We start from the raw sequence: 22931 nt of genomic DNA, 5'->3' as shown, positions 1-22931 counted from the left end.
CGTTCCCGGCGAGTGGAGACGCATGGGGCGTGAACGAAAGCCTTCGGGTCAAACAATAAAACACGACGAGAGACGAGGCCTATTTCTGTAATTGCCATTCGTTATACTTAAACACACACAAAAAAAAAAAACGAAGCAGCCAACGCAAGACGACAGCAAACTATCAATAGTAACTGACTCATTGGACTCCAATAACAAAAACTTTATTCGGGCTGGCTGTGTTTGTTTCCGAAATACGAAAAAGACAAACGCTTTTACAGCGGGTAAAAAAAAAGAAAGTAGAAAAGAAGAACCAAAATGAGCCTGGTGAGTTATTAAACGAATTCTAGGCGACACCTATTATTTCGTAGGCGAACAAAAAGAAAAGGAACGATGAAACACAAATCAGCGAGTGCTGCGTAACATACGCTCATTTCGGAGTAGTGGGGGGTGGAGGCTGTTGAGTCTTAAGACATTTAAAAACTAACGCACGACATAAATAATAGACAAAAGTAGATGCGAATATAAAAGGTCTCTAGTGAAAAGGGGAAAAAGAATTTATCAAAGTATGCCCATTGATCATTTTATTCGAGCAACGCTTCAGTTCCCGATCCTCCTCCTCCTCCTCTCGGGTGCTATGACGTAGATTTATTTGAAACCTGTCCATCGAGCTCCATAGCTTTCCCATCGTTAATTCAATCCTTAGCGACAATTTGAATTAAAAATGCAAACTCTTTTATTTCCTTATCGCTTTAGCAACGAAGGGTTGAAATATCATCGTAACAAAAACATCCTCCCCTACATTCCCATGTCGGTTAAGCAACCCCTCCCGCGTCTAGCTCTATCTTCACGTCTCGGCAGTTCTCTCCATTTGCATAGCAAGTAAGCACGCACTCTTCATAAATCAAAGCAAAAATAAAACATAAAATAAAACAGGGCACTAATTGTATAGTTACTTCCTCTTACATTCGTGACCCGCCCAGCCGCGCACCCCTTCATAATAACAAAAAGAAAAAAAAAAAAGAAAAGAAATATACGCTGGACTGGTTTCGCATTTTGAAAATTTTTGAAACGTGCGCACAAGTTATTACATTATACTCTTATTTGTCTAGATTACTAATTCTGCTAGACTTAGTGCCTAACCTTTCGCTTTAGCGCGCCCAAAGTGATGTTCTAATTGCGTCCTTATTGCACATGTGCTTGTTACATGATGAAGATCGTACTGTGTGGACACATGTCGTCATTCTCGCCCTGTGTTTGTGTACGTCTGATGTTTATTTACATACAGCTATTGTTGTAGCGCAACTCACTGCCCAGTGGCACTACTTCAGAGAATGCCCATTGAATCGCCATACAGGTTGACCAGCCAGATTTCAATCCCACAAGCTACTGGACAAACAAACGTAGAACGTTCAAGTTAAAAATGCAAGAATGTTATGACGGCAGGCCAAACTTATCCGTTTGTAAAGCACTTGAGAACCGGTTGAATAGAGATAACAAAGCAATGCATAAAATGAAAGTTCTAGATGTCCTTAGAAAATCAATGATGGACTTTTTTTTTTTTTTTTTTTTTAGCAAAGTCCATTCACTTTGAGGGAAACGTCCATTTAACCCTCAACTGTGGACGGCAGCTTTTGTCGAATTTTGAGCCTTTCAAGGACCTGCTCGATGTGTTTCGAGAACTGACACTGATGATCGAACTAGTGACAAGCGTACAACTGAGTTTGAAGTTCGAAACAGGGATCGAGTACTATGAAATCCTTTTGATATATTTGAGCAAGAGAAGACTGAAACAAAAGATGGATACATCCATAGAAAAAAGGGGAAATCGATCATGCGATATGGGCACGTCCCTACCGTTCATCCATCGCTGACCGTTTGATTCGTCAAGAGTCGACACTCGATGCGACAAAAGGCGATGGATGAGTGGGGGGATAAGGTGCGTAGATCGACTCTATGGCAAGACGGATTGGTCAGCGCTGTGTCATAAAAAAGATATTGTCTAGTCAAAGCAACAATTCAGAAGTGAGTAGAAAAGCAATCGAAATGTTCAATTTCAATGTTATTGATTTCATCTCTCCTTCTTTGGTTCCTGAACGTGTAACGCAAAAGTGCTGAGATTGGCTCGACACCTCTTTCTGAAAGGGAAACTCAAAGAGATTTATCGAATAGGTGAGGCAAGTGATCCAAGTCGTCAAATTTCCCATAGGAACAACAACCAGAATTTAAAGAACTTACGACGATTTTAAAAAGGTAAGCTCACTTTTCGCGATGGTTGGTCATAAATATCAATAGTTTGTAGGTTTACGGAATTACCTGTAGTCTTTTTACCGTAGGCCAAACAGGTAAAGGTCGTACGCGCTCGTAATTTCGGTATATTAATAGGACGGTCTATAGCTTCTACGCAATTGAAGCCATACATCAAACGATTAAAAAATAATGGCAGGAAAGGCCACCATGCCTCTTCTTCCCCACGAGAAGACGTAGCGATGCCTTCATAAACCGGAAACGTCCGATCGATCTTTTGCGGTCCGACTAGACGCTGGGGATTATAATCAGCACCGCGCCATCAACAACTGCGCCGTTGATATTAATAGCCAAAGATAATTATTGACGCGCACCAGAATGCGCGCTTTCGTTACGTCTCGGATGTGTATAGATCAGTTTTTTTACGAGCCGTTAAAAGACAACCCGATAAAACAACATAAACAAGTCTCGTTTTATGCATTAAAAAAAAAAAAATCTGGACTTGTTTTAGGCATCGAACACTGTCCAATATCGCAAGATAACGTCCTTCTTCGATTATATACGGACCGATCAATGGAAAGATGGAAGCCCACCCATAGACTCCGACGACGCAAAAGCTCGCAAAATTTTTGAAGATCGATAATTCTTTCTTCTTTTGAAGTGTCAAAGCTGTCGCCGCCGAACAGAAGTATGACACGATTTTCACGCGCTTGTTGTGAAAACAAATCAAAGTACTTTCTAACATGAGCTTTTTTATTTCTTCAGAAACATACTGTCGACATCGATAAGGATCGATTCATGTAGTTCTGGAGATCAGTATCTCTTCGCAAAATGATGTCAAAATTATTAATGCGACTCGATACCACCCGCTTTCAACCGGTTCCAATCGAACAACTTGTTCTCGGCATTCTTCTTTTTTTTTTGTGTGTGTCAGTCGAAACCCAGTTACCTACACGTATAGATTTCTGTGCCCAACGGACGGCTTGCGTTCCAGCGGTTACGTTTCTCTACCCCTGAAAACAAATCAATATTACCGCAAAAAAAAAGTACTTTTGTTTTTTTTTCTTTCTACGACGCAACTAAAGACCAACATGTCAACCTCGCAAACGATACATCAAGATGCGGTTCGTTAAAAAAGAAAAAAAAACCTTCGATATTACTGGCAACGCCCACGCCCCACACAATGATACCTCTCTCACGGCGAACGTTGTGGCGACAAGTTGATGATTCAATATATTCACGCGGTACCGGCGAACTACGAACAGACAATAATGAAGTGCGGTAATAAGAAATACAAGCAAGTAAAAAAAAAAAAAAAAAAAAATAAAATAAATAAAAATAATATCCTACGCAATACCCGTGACGGATAGGAATCCATCATCCAATATGACGGAAGATGCAACTTCAAAAAATTGGAGAAGAAAAAAAAAAGGGATATAAAAAGAAACCGCAACATTACTCGCTAGAAAAAGAGGCGAGGGTGGGCAACCCAGCAAGGTCTTCTTGAGTTCGTTGGCGTCTCAATCACATTGCTAGCAGATGATTTTATTTTCTCTCTCTTTTCCAATAAAAGCGGTTCACGATAGAAAAAAAAAAATACGGGGCACGTAAAACCGTGTGCATCAAATAAAAAAAAAAGAACAAAAAGAAAAGAATTCATTAAAAAAAATAAAAGAGAGGGAATTAAAAGACAATGCAGAAAGCAAAAGCCACACGAATCCCAAAGTCATCGTCATTCATCTCACTCCATCTCAACAGAGACTAGCGGGCCTTGCTCCCTTTACACCGACGGAGAATTTCACGCTATTGGCGTCTCTTTAAAATATATATATATACATCCAGATACTGCGCCCGATGCATCAACGCTTGTCTACCAATTTCTCACCATTTTCGATTTGTTTTCCTTTATTTTTTATTTCTCCCTGCACAAGTTTGAAGTGGCACATAACACAGCGTAGCAAAGTGTCGACAGGATGTGTGCATCTGTTTCGTTTGACGCGCCAACTACCACCGCGCTACCACCGCCGTCAAAATCCATCCATTTTCTATATGGTGGAACATAATACGTTACACTCTGCGGTTATGGTCTCTTCATGCTATAAGGCCCCTGTCGAGCTGCGGTTTTGTCTCTCCGTTTTGGAGCCAGGTGATAAAGCAAAAAGCCTTGTGGCTGTTAAAACCACATGCGTTGCCATCCTGCATCTAGTTTGGTTCGTAAGAGAGAGAGAGCGAGAGAAAAAAAAGAGAAAACGAGATGTTTCATAACGAACCCAGTCGCCTTATTCTTCACAGTCGCGTTGATGGCGATCAGACCATCTATAAATCATGAGCCGTCAATTTGATAGAGCATAAGCGCACAGATTTCAGCCAACAGCCCGGGTGACGTAGCGAAATAATGTACACCGTTTGCGCATAATATTCGGACGAACAACTCGAGTTTCGCTGAAACGATTGAATCATTATGGACGATCCTACCGAAAACGAGAAGGTGGCGCTGCACGCATGGAGAGATGCAAACTTGCACTACATTTCACCAGGACGGGATTAACTGTCACGGATGAACGGAGCTACCAGCTGGATACAGTGAAATCTGTTTGCCAAAAAAAAAAAAAAAAAAAGGGGGGGGGGGGGGGGGGGGGATGGAGGGGCGAATTTCGATCCGAAACAAACGAGTCTCGTAACGATGCAAATGGGTCCAAACTATCCTCCGGTAACGAGAAGCCCTGGGCCATGGCTCGGTGCTCGTCCGAAATGCAGGCAAGGTGCCGAATGACGTAACCTCTCTGAGAGCTATCTCCATGCAAACTTTGGAACACGGGTGTGGGACAATCAATTTCATTGACACGTTAACATTCAGTACAACCGTGAGCAAGTCAAAGTTCAATAGCAATGAATCTGTTGTTTTGTTTAAGGCGTCAGCGACATGTCTGTTGTCGGTCTGAATCGGTGCGGTCACTGGCCAGTCAGTCGACACCTCATTCAATTCCTACATTTTCAGTATCCATTTCATTTTGATCATTGATAAAAGAGTGAAAAGAGCATACAATCGCAACGGAGGGGAAAGAATAAGATGTCAAGAGAACAGATCTGCTACTGTCACAAGAGAGAACAACGCACTTCCTGCCACGACTGCGTGACCCGTCATCTATGTGCCAACCTCCTTTTTATTTATTTTTTTTTTCTTTCCTCTCTTTTCTTCTTCTGGAGTGACGACATCAGAGTGGAAAGGCGGATCGGCAGTATTTCCGTTTTGGGGTAAGGCAATCGATATTGGTCGTGTGAATCCTAGCAGAAGTTCGTCAACGAGTCGCAGTCAATTGAAACTCATGGGACGATCAAATGCAGTCGTGAAAAAACACACTCGAGGCTCCGCGAGGCGGACAATCAAAAACTAATAAATTATGCCAATAACTAGCACTTGAAAAATAACGCAGCGCATTTTGAAGAATACAAGAAAAACCAATCAAACGTCATCAAAAATTGACCAGCATTGATTCCTGTTTGGCAAACGCAATAAAAAGACATTCGATAAAAAAAAAAGCCACATTTAGCCAACATAGAGAAATCTAGATGGCGTCGGAGAGGTTTAATAGTAGAGCCAATCACGAGGCGATCGCGTGCAATCATCCGTTTTCTTATTCGATTTCCGTCAGAGAAGTCTAACTGATACGTTTTTTTGGAAGCGATGGCAAACCTTCATAATACATCCTGCTTTCGCAAAAGAAATAAAAGACAACTATCCTCCAATTTTCTATTAGCGTCGCGTTGTTTTTTTTGGCGTGGCATCTTCGTAAGCCAGCGGTATTTCTTTTTCTCGTATTCGAGGTGACTCGATATCGAGCTAACTACATTGTAATCAGCGGATAGCAAGACGCGCGGGATTAACGGCAATACAAAATCCGATTGAAATAGGACGAGGGACCTTGCCGGATGAAAGGTTCAAGATCGTAGCAATACGTTGTCAATCGATATCTGTACTACTCGTATACAACGGTGGTCCGATTCTTTAACGGCATCCTAACTCAAATCATGAATCGCCCGATCGAACTTTTGGTGTTACGAGATTGCTTTTGAATCGCACCAACGAAAATATTCAAATTCGTAGTCAAGGAATAGAGGGAAGCAGTGTTCCCATCTATTTTTTTTTTAAAGATTCACTTGAAAAGAATTTCAAATCAAAAAGAAAGGATTCACTCAAAAAGGTTATAGGTGTCAAGAGTTTTGAAGAGGATAAAGGCTGTTCCAAAAAAAAAATTGGCTTGTTTTCATTTTTGTTTTCCCCTTAAGAGAAACCTTTCGAAAAGCATTGAGGCGGATGACAGAGGCCTTAACGCGACAACGATCGGCGTCGATAAACAGATGGCAATGGATCGATGTCACACGGCGGATGGCGTCGTTTTAAAACACTCACGCTATTCTAACCAATTTGGCAGCGCATTTTGAAGGGTGTGTGTGTGTAATCGGTGCGCTCGGTAATTTTCAAATAATGCATATAACGTTTTATTGATTCTTTAGTTATTCTTAGCCCATGGTCAAGACCCTCTAATGACGGTGCCTACGTTGATGGTCGAGATTACCTAAACTCTAGAATACAACAACAGCCACAATAAGGGAATAAAAAAAATTTAAAAAAAAAAAAGGATGCTCGCTTAATCTCACATTCTTTGCAACTGTCCTGCTTTTAACTGAAAACGACGCCAGCTTGTTACATCTACAAACACGGCCCAAAATAAACCGCCCCGCAGCCGATGTCTGGCCTTCGAGGCCGTGCGCAAGAAAAAACAAAATTGTAAAGAACCACGAAGTAGTCATCATCACATAGCCAAGGAAAGAGTAGGAAGACGACGCAAACCAGTCATTTCGTCTGGCTGTTGGGAAAGAGAAAAAAAAAAAAAAAAATGGAAAATGGGGCGGACAAGAGGCCTCCCATGTTTCCTTTCAAAATTGTTTCGAAAACTGAGGCTACGGTATGCAGCCGCCACACATCGCATGTGCGTTTGGCCAAACTAACGCTCTGCCTTGTGATTAGTCTTCAATTACAAGTTGGTGAAGCGGCAGACGCGGCGGCAATCGAAGTCTGAAGAATCGTGAAGAAAAAAAAAGGGACAAAGAAACTGGTAGAAAGTGAGGCCTTTTTTTTTCTTTTGCTGTTTGGATTTTTTTCGTGCGAAACCAGATACATAAAAATACGCGTCATTTCTCACTGTACAAAAATATTCTTTTCAATTGTATTACGCTGCTAATAGGATTAAAGGGTAATTTGAGCACGCACCTGAGGCAAGGCTTTTCAACCTTGTGGCGTCGTCAAGTCGGTGACGGCCGTGAGTGAACGACAAAAGTAGGGAGGCGGGAAAAATGAGGGGAAAAAAAAATTCGTCTGCATGTCTTTCAAGTATGAGCCCAGGATTCTCTCGACTTACGTTACGCCTCCGCAATTAGGTCGAGCCAAGCCGTTCATCACCGTACGAAAAAGGGGGGGGGGGGGATAGAATAGAGAGGGCGATTCGAAAAAAAATTATTGCACGAAACACGCGTTTTTCTTTCTTTTTTCAAAGTTACACAACAGACGCAAGAGAACAGGGAAAAGATCAGCTTTCATGACTAAAGGCTATTTGCTCGACTCTATGTATTGCAAGTACACGACAAAAACGAGACATCTCCACACGAAACGCACGAACCCATCTCGTTCGATTGGCTTTTTCGCTTCGTACAAATTTCGCCCATTTCACGTTTTATGACTTTCGAACATCGCAGCGTTTGATATTGCAGCTATCTCGCTAGTGTGTGACGCAACGTTTTTATTTTATTCAATGCAAGTGACTGTTTAACACGAAAACGCATTTATCGATGAGGCCTGTTTATTCCGTGCAAACGGCCTGATAACACCTAACTGCTTGCTGTTTTGCTCCGTGTTTTCGTTCCTTTTACGAGGGGGGACCCTTTTTCAGCCCAAAATTAAATAGTTGGAACAAACTTTGAGATGCTGCCGTACACGTTAGCGGGAACCGCGACAAGAGTTTTGAAAAGACGCATCGAAACAAACATGTTTTGTCTAACACCGTCGCTCCTTTCCCCCCTCTATTTTTTCATCTAAGTCACGCGAACACACCGTTGAAACTTGAGTCAAACAAACCAAATAAGCAAACCCCAACAATGCAGAAAAACAACAAGAAAACAAAAAATAAATGGCAATCAACATACTAGCTCAAAGAACTCGGTAGCGGGAGCGTGAGAAACTCGGAATAAACAAAATAGAAAAAAGGGAAAAGAACGCATGAATTTTCGTGCAATCAAACATTACTCGTCTCTCAGTTTGTCTGTCTCTCTCAAATGCCGGTACGTCTCGGATGGAATGGATTTGATTGCGTTTCGTTTTCTGACATTAGCTATGAGCATACTCTACAGACATTAAACTAGATGCTGATGGTGCTAGATAACGAAAGAGAGTACCAACAGCATCCTGTAACGGAGAGAAACGCGCCATTATTCGGCAGATCTGTTACACCGATGCCTCTGGAGATAGACTAAAAAACATCCAAAAGTGGAAACGGACATTTCGTCATTCGCTTCGTCCAAGCATCTTTTTTTTTTTTTGGACGGATGCCCGTTGATTCAAATATCCGATACGTTGGCAACCCTTTCCCCCCGCTCTTGCTCAAGTCGGGGTCTTTTTCTTGTTCTCAACAGGCGGATTATACCAGCAGCTGATGTTGTTTTGTATCGGATTGGGGATGGAGAGAAAGAAAAAGCCAATAGCCGACGTGACGGGAGACGCAAACTGAATCTTAAACCAATAAAAAGATCGAACCTAATTGCTGGTCTAATGAGTGGGCTTTAGGGGGTCTTTTATAGCGTCTTTGTGGACTTGTTTGACTTCTTGTCTTCCAAAAGGGACGTTAGACGCACGGATGTTGAAGTAGATGGATGGGCTGAGCAAAAAAAAAACATCCTCCAGAGGCTACTCGCGCTGGTCAATGATACAAGAAAGCCTTTAAGCTCCTTCTTCGTAATTATAGAGCACGAATACAGCCTTGGCGTGTTACAGGAAATTTCTCCAAAAATAAATATCCGGTACAAAAAAAAAAAGATAAAAAGGAAAAAAGAAAAAAAAAATGCGATATTAATGAAATTCCGCATTGCGGGATTTGAAAAGAAAGGAAAAATAAACGAAAGAGAATGACAAGAGAAAGACAAGGTGATCAAATGAGCGAGAATTTAAAAAAGATAGGCGCACAAAAAGAAAGAAGACGCGGTCGGCTGATAACGGAGTTAAGGGTGTGCGTGTAACACACCCATGACCCCCCCACCACCACCACCACCAAAGAAAAAAAAAATACAAGCGCCACACATTCAGCAGATGCACGGCGCTGTCATGCAGCCATTGGCCTGTCACACACGGTCGGTCACGCACGCCGACTTCTCAGATAGTCTGTCAGTCAACGACTCGTCCATTGTTTTTCCATCGCGACTGCAGCAAAACAAAAAAAAAGGCGCAATCACAATAACGTAATCTTTATACTTCGTGGCAAGAAGGAAAACAAATGAAAGACGTCCGATTACTATTAGAGGGCCTTATAGCCGTATATAGTACACACGTCTCTCGCTCGAAAAGTTTCGGATCCGACTGTATAGCGGCAGACCGGCGCCAAACGAATGAGACACGAACCCAACGAGGTCTCAAAAAAAAAAAAAAAAAAAAAAAAAAAAAATCCAACAACATTTCCCGGGTGCCGTTCCGGCTTCATATAAAATGCCAACAAACAAAAAGAAAATAGAAGAAGAGAGAAAAAAAAAAAAGAAGAACGAAATAACAAATTGACTTTCTTTCAATTCGACCTTTTTTTTTCTTTTTCTCTTTTTCTAACCGCGTGAACGTCAGCAGTAATTCAAAGCGATGGCAACGTTTGTCCTACTTACAAAGGATGGATTTGTTGATGTAAGCGAATTGGTAGGAAAACTTGTATCGTTTTCGATTTTTCTTTACTATTTACAAGCCAATCAACTTCGTTACGCTTCAAAGAAGGACCACACACAAAAAAAAAAGAAAAAAGAAAAAAGGTCCCCTAAATGAAAAATCAAGTTGTTGACGACAAAAGAGCCATCAAACGCGAAAAGCTATTACTGGATTGTGTTAACCCTCTTGGCTGTTAAAAGAGTTTTGAACGTCAATCGTCAACTGTGCAAAAATTCAATTGGGAATCATTCGGACTTTCTCTGTTCGATGGAAAAAACCTACTCAACTTTGGCGTAAACCAAATGTAACATATATGCTGAAAAAAAGCAAGGTTGGCAGATTGTAAATCTATCTCCCTTCCTATTTTTATGCTTGATTTCCTTTGCATTTCAGACAAGGGTGGATAACTTCAGCTGTCCATCAATCCGCCAACTTTAAAAAAAAAAAAAAAAGAATCGAGCCGGAGTGCTGTACATAATTGGCCATCCGCTTGATTACCAGCGACAGGCCAACCACGAACGGACACGTCTGACGATCGTATATAAAAGAGGGACAAAAAAAAACATTTCCCGACCGTTTTTACAGCCAAGCCCATTTGAAGGACATGTTTTGACACCCACACAAAAGTGCCGATACTTTTCTTAAAATCCACACGCGCTCTTATCGGCGTTTTCGCATAAAACGTAACGATCAACAACAGCAGCAAAAAAAAAAAAAAAAAATGAAAGGTTTAAAAAATAAATAAATAAATTAAATAAATAACCTCCAGTTCGTTGTTGGGCATAAATGACGTGAGTAGGGTCTTCAAATCAGGTGACATTGAATAAAAAAAGGAAAAAAAAACTTACCGCAACCGGTGACAACGGCTCCAAAAGAAAACACGAACTGCGATGATTCCTGCAAAAAAAAAATAAAAACAGAAGAAAACGTTAAAAACGGGAAAATACCACAAAGCGCCAACGTGCGGGGTATCTGAATTCACTTATGGCAAATCAGAAAAAAAAAAAAAAAAAGAAAAACGGCAATCAACGTATTACGCACAGGCTAAGGAAAAAAAAATATAATTTGGTTATACTTAAAAATTGAACACCCAAGAATGCGATTTCGAAAAGGACAAAAGCAATTTAACAAAAAGTAATCCCACAGAAAAAACAAAACGAATGGATCTTTGTTGATACCGCAGTTGGTGAAAAGCACGCAAAAAAGAATAAGAAAACCAGCTGGTCCCTCTTGACTATCATCACCAGATTTATCACACACGATTCCCCCCCCCCCTTTTTTTTCCCCTTGCAGCAACCAATAACTTATTCTTTTCTTTTTCCTTTCTTTTTTTGTTTACGAACCGAGGCTGCAAGATGGCCAACACGGTAGGATGTAGAAAAATAGCTGTTTTGGCAGGTGTTGCACTCAACCCAGCTTGACGCCCGGTTCCATATAACATCCATTCATTTTTTTGCTTTTTTTTTGCTTTTTTTCTTCACTCCCTCCCGCCATTTTCCCGCTCGTTTACCAAGCGACCATCGTGATTGCCGCTTAGATTTCACTGCTCACAGCGACCACCGGCCATCATCATCAAAACAACTTTTTACGTCCTTAGATGGAGGGCAAAGCATCAAGTTACGTTCCATTCTTTCTGCTCCACTCATCTACTGCTAATATTTTAAAATGGCAATCAAACGGCAACTGTCCGTCGACCTTTTAACAGCTACGATTGGGAGGACACTGTCTTCGCAGAAGATTTACCTTCGTATATCTATATCTGATGGCAGATTCCTGTGCGGGAAATAAAAGCTTCGTTTCTCACGGAACACAACATGCAAATATGGAATTTCACTGGATGGTTTTGTTTTGTTTTTACGGAACGGCTTTCAAAGTTTTTAACGATCACGATATTGTTATGTCTTTTTTCTTTGTCCGTATCGTTCAACCAGCGACAAAAGCGGATAGAATTGAGGATACACGTCAAGACAAATGTAAACGAACAAGAGATGTAACTCGAAAAAGAAATGAAGAGAGAAATCGCCAACAAAAAAAAAACGAGCGCCCACGGGAAAACACGCAGCCGGCGTTGCCGACAACAAGCGCAAGACTGAAGAGTCAGCGAGCATAGAAGAGAAAGAGAAGGGCAGAGTAGGGTGGGATCAGCGTGCGGGATAGTGGTTGTACTATAACCGACTGCTGTTCGCATGTGTAGCGACTCCCGCAGCGCCCCGACCGACCGTTTTCCAAGTTAAAAAAAAAAAAAAAAAAAGGCAGAGCGGGAATTGAGGCAAGTGTTACAGCGCCACCCATAGAGTTGCGGATAGACGAAAACGCTGAATGAAACGCGTCTCTATACCTATGAGGAACACACAAACCATTGAGCACGAATAGCGTGACAACGTAAGGAATGTGTCAACAAGAGACACGCAAAAAAAAAGGCAGAAGCAAAACGCGAATGTTGTTTCCGGTAGTCCTTGTAATATTTAGGAATAAACTGGTTAGAATTGTAAGCCGGTAACGATAACAAAATTCGGCGTTCAGTTTAAAAAAAAGATGAAACAATTCAAAGTAGTGGAATATTTCAACGCCAACCATTGTAAAACAACAAGAAAACACGAGTTATCCGAAATAAGCAAAAATTCTAGCGAGAATTTGGTATCATAGAACTGATAATAAAAACGAGCATTCCATGCCAAAGTCAAGGCACGCTTTTTCATTGCTCAAAGTAAAAAATAAAAAAAAAAAATGACGTGGCAAGCATGTTTGACAACTACGAAAAACAAGGTTTCTCTTTGTGCATCTATGCCCTGCTATATCGTACAATCTTGTTCAATGCCGCTGCATTCGTAATGTTCAAAAAAATATATATTCACATGGTTGTTTTTTACTGGCGACGCGCCAAAAAAATTCAGACATTTTCAGACATTTACGTACATTTTTTTTTACCTCGTCGGCTGGACAGACAGAGAGAGAGAGAGCATTTGGTACAAATACCTTAAAAAGGCGGTTAATAACCCGTACTACCACCTCAGGATGTTTCTGCATTTTGCAGGGCTGACGGACAAAAAAGAGGAAAGAAGGTTCACGTACAAGTTCATGGTTACGTTTGAGTGAAATCGATTTATGGGTGTTCGACAAGCGCATCAAATCACATATACACGTCGAAAATAAATGCTGTACAATCTAGGGAAAGATCAATTGAAGACAATTGCGAGGCCATCAAATCCTAGAGCTTTCTTGCACGCGAAAATTTCATAAATGCCTACCTTTGTAGTAACGCCAAATTTGCAAAAGGCTATTCAACTGAACCATAGAAATGCTTGCGGCAGTTATTTGTGTGGCGCGGTTCGTGTACAACTGTTAGGCAAGAGAATGTCACGGTGCTGTCGGATTGGAATTCGAAGGATTGCCGAGTCCTTTGGCGATTATTTTAGATCTATAGCCCGACGATAACATCCCGTGAAACGGATGATATTTCAGCAGAGATATCCCGAAAAATGACTCAACCGGAACGCACAAAAACCAACCATTCATCTACTGAGTAGACAAAACCAAACACTTCACTACCGGGATGAGATGAGAAATGCTGGACTGGCTCGTCCGAGATTTGATCAACGAGTTCATCATCACCAAAAAACAAAAGACGATAGGTTAACGCACACATTTTTTTTTTTTTTTGGGGGGGGGGGGGAGGTAGGTAACAATCTATTGGGCTGTGCGCTCAGGTTACAATGGAACACGCGTGCAATAAATGCATTCATCGAGTCACAACAGATCTGACATCGAGCATAACCGAGAAGTGACCTACAAGTAGATGGACTTTAAAAGACAGGCGCTTTTTGCCATGACGATTGTGGCAATAAAAACATGTACATTACAGAGACAATAAATCTAAACAGACATGAATTTGTAAGTTGAGATAACGTGTTCTGTTGTTTTTCCCACCATTCATAACTCCTGAAATGGTCGTCGTCATTACGCGGTGAAATGAGTGGGGAAAGAAAAACGGAATTTACTCTGATGGTCAGCTCTTTAGATTGCGAACCTTTCGCAATAAAAGACTAAGTCGAAGTCTTGCAACATCTGCTGTAAACGGCTCTACAGCAACGTCGTATATCTATCCTTATCTTTTTCTTTTTTTTTCTTTTTTTTTAGAGACAAGATTGTCAGCCAAAGAGATTGAAAATGTAAGCGACGAATGATCAAAGATGTCCACGTCCGTTTGCGGATCGCACGGAAGAAATCATTTTCAAACATGCAAAAGAATACAATCAAATGAAATTGATTGTTTCTTTTTCGAATGGTATGCCATCGGCAAATGCTGGCGGTATTATTCTAATGCCGAATGATGTGACCATCACCGAAGCGTAAAGGCTTTTTTATAGGGTTCCAAAAATATAAAAGCCGATTCTCAGTATTAATGGAATATTTCTGCCAAAGGCCAAACCTGAACGGCACGGTGTCTTGATATTGATCTATAAAGCGATTAGTCAATTTCGGATAGCAAAAATTGAATTTTACCTTGATTTTACAAAACAAACGGCAGGACTAAATTGAGTGGGATTAGCAAGTCGGTTAACTTTGAAAACCTGGGATTGTCGATAAACATTTTATGTCTCAACAAAAATTTATTGATTCTATCGACTATAAAAAGATAGTTCATTCGCACAGCCTGATGAATTTCCATCCGTACAAAAAGCGCTTACACTCTACTCTCCCAGTGCTACTGTATGTGCACTGGAGCATTGAATCAAAGACTTTTGAAAATGAATACCGTCAAAGCCTGATCACGTTTCGTGTGCCCAGTATTATGCTATCTCGCTGATACTACACCGCTATCTAAACAACAAACTAGTCCAGCGATGCCCCCCCCCCCCCTAGCATCTTTATTTGCAAACGCTTGGTTAACTGAGCAAGACCACCTCGTCGTCAAAACAAAAGAGCGCTATCGAGAGAAAAAGGCCCGTGCCAAAAAGTAAAAAAAAAAAAAAAAAGTTTTCCAATCCCAACAGCGAGAAAGAGAACGGATCTCGTGTACGGTTGAGCTGAATAACAACCCGAGGCTTGTGTGTACGGTTCTAGCGAGAGGAACATGGAATTGCCTCAAGTCTTAGTCATTGCAAAGAATGATTGCTAACCGCAAGCAGCAACTCCATCACTCCGTTCTATTCCGCTGCCACTCATTTGTGTTTGTACTCGGTAGACATACGCCAACTCTATCGAGCACAAGTTGACTGTAATTACACGGGCGTAAAGCGTCGCACATAAAGGCAACAGATGCTGTGCAGTCCGGCTCTATGATACAGTCAGAGTAGTAAAATTTTTTTACATTTTCGTCCTCCGTCACCTTCTACGGATCCAATGAATTGTTGAGCTTGTGTAACCTTAAATGCAGACTACACACACAAAAAAAGAAATTGCTAAACAAGTACGTCTAAAAATGATGGATGTGGAAAATCCTCTTATGATTCAATGTGGACTGCATTCACTTTATCTATTTACCCTTTTTTTTATTATTTACAATCATCGTCAGGTTCCACCTCGGACTTTTAGTCAAAGAATACGAGTCTGTATAAAGAAGCATGAAAGCGAGAGGAGAACTATATTCCGCCCTTCTTAATCCTTACAGACGCAAACAACCTTTAGTTCCATGTTGTGTTCATGTTCTCATCGCCCTCTTTATTTACCAACCACCAAACTTATTCAGTCGTGTTTCGCTTTGAAAATAAAGAGAAAGAAAAGATTAGAAGGAGATGCTAACTATAACTACGTTCACAACTTTCCTGAGCCTATTCCATCTTTACCCAAAGTTTTCGTCATTCAAAATGATCAAAGCTCTCCCTTTCGTTCTTCTTTCTTTGGCACTCAAACCCATACGGAACGTTTCAATTTCTTACGTACGAATTGTTACCTTGCCGCCATCATGTGGCGTGAGGTGCATCGTTCGATTGGGCTGATCAATTTTCTTTTCAAATAAAAAATACTGCCGCATTTAATCAGAAAAAAGAAAATTCAATTTCCCATCGCTAGCAATCCGAAATGTAAAAAAAAAAAGGCCTTTGTTATTTTTCGTAGCAAGAAAGGCTTATTAGCATTTAAATTGTATTGTTGACATACTTTGGAGCCTGCAGTGAAACTCAACATATGGCAGCTGTTGTTCAGCTAGCCTTCAATTTCCTTATTTCACGGTACAATCGTCTGACAGCGGGCGTGTCTCAAACCTCCCCCCAATAGAAAATTCTATTCAATTAATCGGCAAATCGAGTCAGGTTATCTTAACTGCGCTGGCCTTTGCCAATCCCGAGCCTTTCGCGGTTTAGATGGACGATTAGCTCTTGCGTAAACTGCACTATAGTACCAACAACGATGAGCAATTCGTTAAACGTGACATAGAGCAGGAAAGATGCATTTTAAAGCCTAACTATGAGTAGCTTCTAAATGACACCCATTCGGCTTACTCATCCAGATAGATGTCATCCATCCTTTGCCAAAGAGGATTGGCACTATTTCGTTGATGATGAAAAAGTAACAAAAAATGAGCAAATAATTTGCATGCAAAAAGAGATGAGACCCTGTTAATCGAACAAAGAGATGTAGCACAGACAAGGATATGGAACAGCAATTCCAACGCAACAGAAAATGGCTTGTACAATAAACCAAAGGATCGTCAAGAATACGACGCCACGCAATCCTAAAAAAAAAAAAATGCTGAATCGTGACAAGTAGTAGACTAAAAGAGGGGTGGAGTGGATTTAGTCAACACGCATTGTATAGTTCAATATCCTGAAATGTACATTTATTCGTCGCATGTTTTGACGCCATCTGTTGATTACGCTTCTACGCTTATGCAAATCAGTGACAGACTGCAACACAATGTTTGCGCCAGAAACGAAATCTTGAAACTTGGAACGTTCGTATCAAATACGGTGCGTATACGAAGAAGGGAAAAAAAAACAGTCGGTACAGATAGAGTACAGTCTAGCTAAAACTCTTAACGGTAATCGATGGCATAATGCAATTATAAAGTTTTCCTTATAGTGCACCAACCCCATTCCTCTGTAACGTAAAATCACCATTGGGAGTGCCATTCCGCTGCAGCAAATAGAAGGCAGTCGACTCACGAAGTCACCTACTGACTTTCGTATAACACGCAACGAGTCCCACTCGGCTCTTTAACTGAGAAAACGCGTCGACTGTATTGGTTACATCCGCTAAACTTTCAACTACTACTGGTTGCTGCATGTAGGATTGAAAACTTTGAGTCAATGAATAATGGACCCAATACACCGCTCAAAACCTGTATCACTAAATCTTGCTCGTTCCTCTCTTGTCTCCCTCAATCCGTATCACCAAAGGCTTGCCTCCCCCCCCCCTATCGGTACTGCTAGTTACCAAGTCTGTTAAAGAAAAAGTTAACAAAACTTTCTGTATATCATCCACCGCGAGATTCTATACACTTCCATCCCTAGCGGGGAAATGGTGAGCGGTCGGAAGAGCTGCCGGCTCCGCTAATCAAATTATGCAAACACAAGAGACAAACTGAACGGGCAAGTGAGGAGCGCTAAATCTCGAGTCAGAGCGCGAGTTCAATTTGAAAAAAGGGGAGTAACAAACAAACGAATCCATTGAGAGGAAATATGCTACAAACCAGCATTGCAAATAAACGTTTACTCACTCCGTTACGGGTTTTTAATCTCTAATATCAAAGAGTAACGCTTTACAATTTCCATTAAACTATTAGTAGTTGATGTGACAGTTTCAAATTGAAGCTCTCAAATACGTTAAGCAAATTTCGCCTACGGGAAACAAAACAGATAAGCAGAAGATTCAAAAATAGGATTTCACAAATATGGGTATTAGACAACATATTGCAAGTATTCGGCTTATACTTTCTTTTTATGAAAGAAAGATTATGACGCACGACTATAAAGCCAAGTTGAGAACCCAGGTCGGAAAGTACGCAACCCCTTTTCACTCGGCGGTATCAACTTGTAAGATTTCTCATCGTCGAAGAGCATCCCGTAATATCGACAAATGACGTCAGATGAGGAAATGAAAGAATTTTCATCCGCGTGCCTACGCAAAGGGTTTCGAGACGAATTGTCAACTACGCATTTACATTAGATGTATCGAGATAAATAGGAAGATAAGAACGAACTACAAGAGACGACTTAGTCTACGTAATTGAAGGTCGATCCGCTTTTATTTCCTCTGACATTCACCTGGTTTGTTTCCCTGTGCCAGAAAAAATAGCCACAATGCAAAATGAAAATTACAGGTCTTGTCAATAGTAAGTAAGAAAGAAAAGCTACTGAACTGATGAATTCGATTCTGTTGCTCACTTTTCATGACGTGTTCATACGGGAATGTACTGACAGCGCAGGATAAAGGACGATCGGAAACGTGCGCTGAGTTCACACAATGGAAAGATAACGAAAAGCTATTCACTACAATCAACTCGAATGGTATTGAAAATCTGTCAATGCGTTTTAATTTTTTGTCCTTACGTTCGACGTCTGAGAACGCGTGGTAAAGTAAAAAAAAAAAGACATAAAACGAACGGGTTCGCTCCCTCCGCGGGAGATCAAGGATGGCCCAGAAGAAGAAACAAATGAGTAGCAAAGAAAAAGGATCAGTTTCGCAGTAAGTGCACGATATGGTTACGCAGCTGCACGACCAACTTGCCTCGCCTCATGATTAATAAATTGAAAGGATGAAAGTACAAGGCTACATCTATTTATACAATTACGACTAGACTATGCAAGAAAAGTAATACGAAACCAGCCATTACACCTTCCCTTCTGCTCAATTAGTATTTCTTTTCTCTCCTGTCTGATAGGCTAAGACGAGCAAACAACGCCGTAGGTCTATTATTCTATCCCAAAACAATATTGACAATATCATTTTCCTAGAATTAGAGTCTTCACTTGTCTTGACGATCGCACGCAGTGGTACTTTTCATGTGTAAGGATATGTCTTGGCTACAAAGGCAAATAATGTGGACGTTGCAAGACGGGAAGCTCGGAGCAACCACAAAAAAAAAATTGTATAGATCCTAAATTGGTGAATGCCAAGGGCGGCATTAGATTATTCATCACCATTGGATGCTGTGGTACGAAAATACATAAATAAATATGCTAACGAACATTTTTACCTCCTCATTACGATTCTTAAGCAAAACAAACCAGTTTAACTCGTTTTTCAATACGAAAGAAAATGAAACGTAATTGATGCTATATGAAAAGAATTTTCATACCAATTGAAATAACAATATCTTTGATAGAAATACGCCTGTGGCTGACATCTCTTTAGCATAGGTCGGCTGTTCAGGACGAGACGGAACTCAATTTAAATCTTTTGCCAAAATGTTAAATAAAAGGATCCCAAGAAGGGACCGTAGAAATGAAAAGATACACAATCATTTTGACGGGTAAAAAATGGGAGTCCTTGTCAAAAGTATCTACCTTTTTATGGAACTACTTTCATTTCTTTTTGGAATTTGAAAAACACCGCCACCAAAAAACGTCAAGAGAAACGGACGTCTGTAGAATTTAAGGAAAAAAAACCTGCCTCTACATAATCACATTCTCATTCACGCTACGGCCGTTGGTAGAGTGTCACTGCATCCGTTGGCATGTCAATATATGGATATTGGCCTAATCTCAAACATGACTGAAGAAAAGAAAAAAAATAGCTGATAAACAGCTTTGAAATTACAAGAGTTTTGTCGCAAATTGGCTGCTACTGATAACTGTGAGCGACTGAATTTCAGAGAAACGCATAACGAGAAAGGGAAGTTTCGTGCGATAAAACCTGATGTTGGATAAAACAACTTGCTTAGTGAATTATGGGCCAGACAACCCTGAAAACAATCCGTGAACAAGAAACAATGTGACGGAAGAAAACAAAAAATTAGGTCTTTGTCGAATTCCCAATCCATTCCACTGGCGGAAGCTGATTGTCTTATGAAGCTCAAGTCAACAAGGGCAATTACTTCATAAAAGCGGTCTCAAGAGCAATTCTGCATCAATTGCTCTGAGATCCATATCCGCCATTAAAAACCGGAAGTCTTCTCGATTTAAAGGATGTCTTCCAGTGAAAAGAAAAAAAGATGCCGAAAAAACATTAAAAGTTTCAAAAGGACAATCCACTAGCGAAAAGACGTCATACTTTGTGCTAGCCTCATTGGTATGTGGATAACGAAAGGATTTTGCTTACTTAACAGTCTGAACATGCAAAAAGCTCTGCGTACGGGGATTACAGTTAGCGTCAGCTTCAAAACACTAACGTCGGCAAAATAATCAACGCGATATCCAACCCTTTTAAGCTCTCAATCCTACGCATTCTACAGTCTCTCCGCCATATCATCTTCTAAGATGTGTGGATAGAGCTTAAAGCCTGAAGGACATTTCATCATGAAAACCAAGTAACAAAACAAAAAGCAGTTTCACTTTCCTTAGTCGACATTCACATACAACTAAAGTCTAGGGAATTAGTTTTAAAATAGAGACTAACCTGAAGTATCGATGACGGACGATCACCACTTTGATGAAGGGCGTACTTATTAACCACAGTCTCCACAACTGTCAAGGCGGGGATTGCTGACATCTCCCACAGCATGTGCTCTAGAAACCATTCGAAAATGGATCCCAGCTTCTGTCTTTAGGACTATGGCGTAAATAAAACAAATTAAAAGAAAACTATAAGAATTTAAAATCACTGATAGTTAAAGGTTGTAATATTAACTAATACCTGTTACTGACACTAGTGCATTGGTGAACATGTTGAGAAATGAAATGCTGGAAGTAAAAAGTTCCACAGCCATTACGACGCACCAACAGCTCACTTCACTCCGACTCTGACTGAATGTTCGAGAAAAAAGGCGCACTTGATGAAAGCATACGCTTTTCGCGCCATTCTTTTAACCTTTTCCCCCGAGAACATTTTTCTAACCCTTAACCCAATGTTCTAGAAGCATACAAGGCAAGGGTTAAGCAACCTTAAATCGTTCGCAATCGTCCACCCAGTTCCGTCGTTCCGTTTGTGAAAGCTAGTGCAGCCCCCACTATTCCAAGGGTACAAACAACTACATCTCTGACGGGAAATTACCCAGTACTCTCCTTTTCCCATAAAAGAATAAAAAAGTAATACAGGTTCTTAACAAAATGGTAGTATTTTCGTTTTTTCGTAGTGTTAATATTTAGAATCTATGTTCAGATTTCGGGTTTTGTTCAACGCCTTACGGTTTTCCTGCCAGCAGTTCGTCGATGGAGCAAAAGCCATCTAGCGATGACAGGTAAGACTTTTAAGTTTTTGAAAGCAAATAGCAAATGCGCATTATTATCGGGGATGAACGAGACAAAAATGTTTTTTTTTGTACCCTTTTGCCCGGAGTTAATCTCTTCTGTTGACTCTCCGTTCAACCTCCCTCAGAACCACATACTAAGAATAACACCGGTGATGACACGACATCTCTTCGGTGTAAACGGTGCTCGATTCCGTCCATCAAACTACCATGATAACAAAGGTCCAAATAGAACAAAATGGAGCGTTTATTCAAATGTTTATTCGAAAATGAAGTAGTTGTAAGAGCGTTTTGCAAAGTCAAATTTAGGGCCTGATGTGTCAGTTTCTACATGCCACGTCTAATTAGAACAATCAACAAGCGTAGGGATTTCTACGAATAACGAAAGTTTTACCAGTGTGGCATCCACCTAATAGCCTCGATAAGTATAGGGACGTTCGTAATAGCGGCGAGCGTACCATTCGCTTGCATCCTGATCAGAATAAACTGGAACGTTCATGGCCGCGTTCATTTCCTCAGCGGATCGGCGACCGCGCCAATGTCCGTGATATCCGCCATAGTAGGCACGACGAAACTCGTTGGCTTCCTGATCAGCAGCGATTTCAGCATCAACACGTAGGTTTTTGAGCTCTTCAGCTGAGCGACGGCCACGGTGATATTCGTTCACCTCTTCGTCGACTTCAACTTCATCATTTGCTTCCTGGTCAATTCCAACTTCATCCTTTGCGTCCTGATCGATTCCAACCTCATCCTTTGCCTCCTGATCGGCTCCAACTTCATCTTTTGTTTCTCGGTCGATTTCGAATTCATCCTTTGCCTCCTGATCGACTTCAACTTCATCCTTTACCTCCCGATCGACGTCAGCATCATCTTTGACTCCGTTTTGTGGTTTTCGTTCAGCTGAGCGACGTCCGCGCCAGTAGCCCCGATATCCGCCATAAAAGCCTCCGCGATGAAATTCAGCGACGTCTTGATCAGGTGAGAGTTGCACGCCTTTTTGCGATTCTGATTTTACCTCAGTCGCAACAATCAGGACCAACAGGCAAGCCAAAATAATCTTACATAGAATTTGGAGAAAGGGATAGGATATAGCGGCAATACAATGAGATGGAAACAAGCAATTCGTTGAAACTAAAGTAAACTTACAGTGAATTTCATTTTGAAGCGTGTGAGAGTGTTGGAAGCTGAAGATAGTTGAGAAACTGATGCTGATCAAGGGCTCTTACCTGCCTTTTTATACTCCGCTGTTCACTATAAAGAGGTTTAGTTTCAAAACGAATCCATTGCAGATCGTAATCTCAAAATGCTCGACCCTGAGTTTCGCTTAATGGTTTTTGCGGTCAACTATAAATGTTTATTCTTTGTAGTGTTTAGTGAAACATAAGAAGCAAATAGTGATGTTACTTGGCTTTAATTACATGAATTTCAGGGTTGCGGGCAGCCAATTAATTGGCTGCTATGAAG

At 40.9% G+C, this 22931-nt stretch overlaps 2 protein-coding genes across 2 annotated transcripts in view; both read right to left on the bottom strand.

The window, feature by feature from the left end:
* LOC130691484 (uncharacterized) overlaps positions 1-12090 on the bottom strand; it is a 32345-nt gene extending 20255 nt beyond the window's left edge. Inside the window, exons 1-2 of the mRNA XM_057514432.1 lie at positions 11924-12090; positions 11029-11077 (exon numbers count right to left, since the gene is read on the bottom strand). The gene's annotated coding sequence lies outside the window, so the exon portion shown is untranslated. The remainder of the gene's footprint in view (positions 1-11028; positions 11078-11923) is intronic.
* A 9606-nt stretch (positions 12091-21696) lies between these two features.
* On the bottom strand, positions 21697-22664 carry LOC130691514 (uncharacterized). Its single transcript, XM_057514473.2, has 2 exons — positions 22614-22664; positions 21697-22524 (listed from the first exon to the last, which is right to left on the bottom strand). Exons 1-2 carry the CDS (start codon positions 22623-22625, stop codon positions 21877-21879), a joined length of 660 nt encoding a protein of 219 aa, XP_057370456.1. The 5' UTR covers positions 22626-22664; the 3' UTR covers positions 21697-21876.
* Positions 22665-22931: the final 267 nt, after the last annotated feature.

This window comes from Daphnia carinata, chromosome 1 (assembly GCF_022539665.2).
Source record: "Daphnia carinata strain CSIRO-1 chromosome 1, CSIRO_AGI_Dcar_HiC_V3, whole genome shotgun sequence".
NCBI classification, from domain to species: domain Eukaryota; kingdom Metazoa; phylum Arthropoda; class Branchiopoda; order Diplostraca; family Daphniidae; genus Daphnia; species Daphnia carinata.
This window is presented reverse-complemented; position numbering and strand designations above follow the sequence as displayed.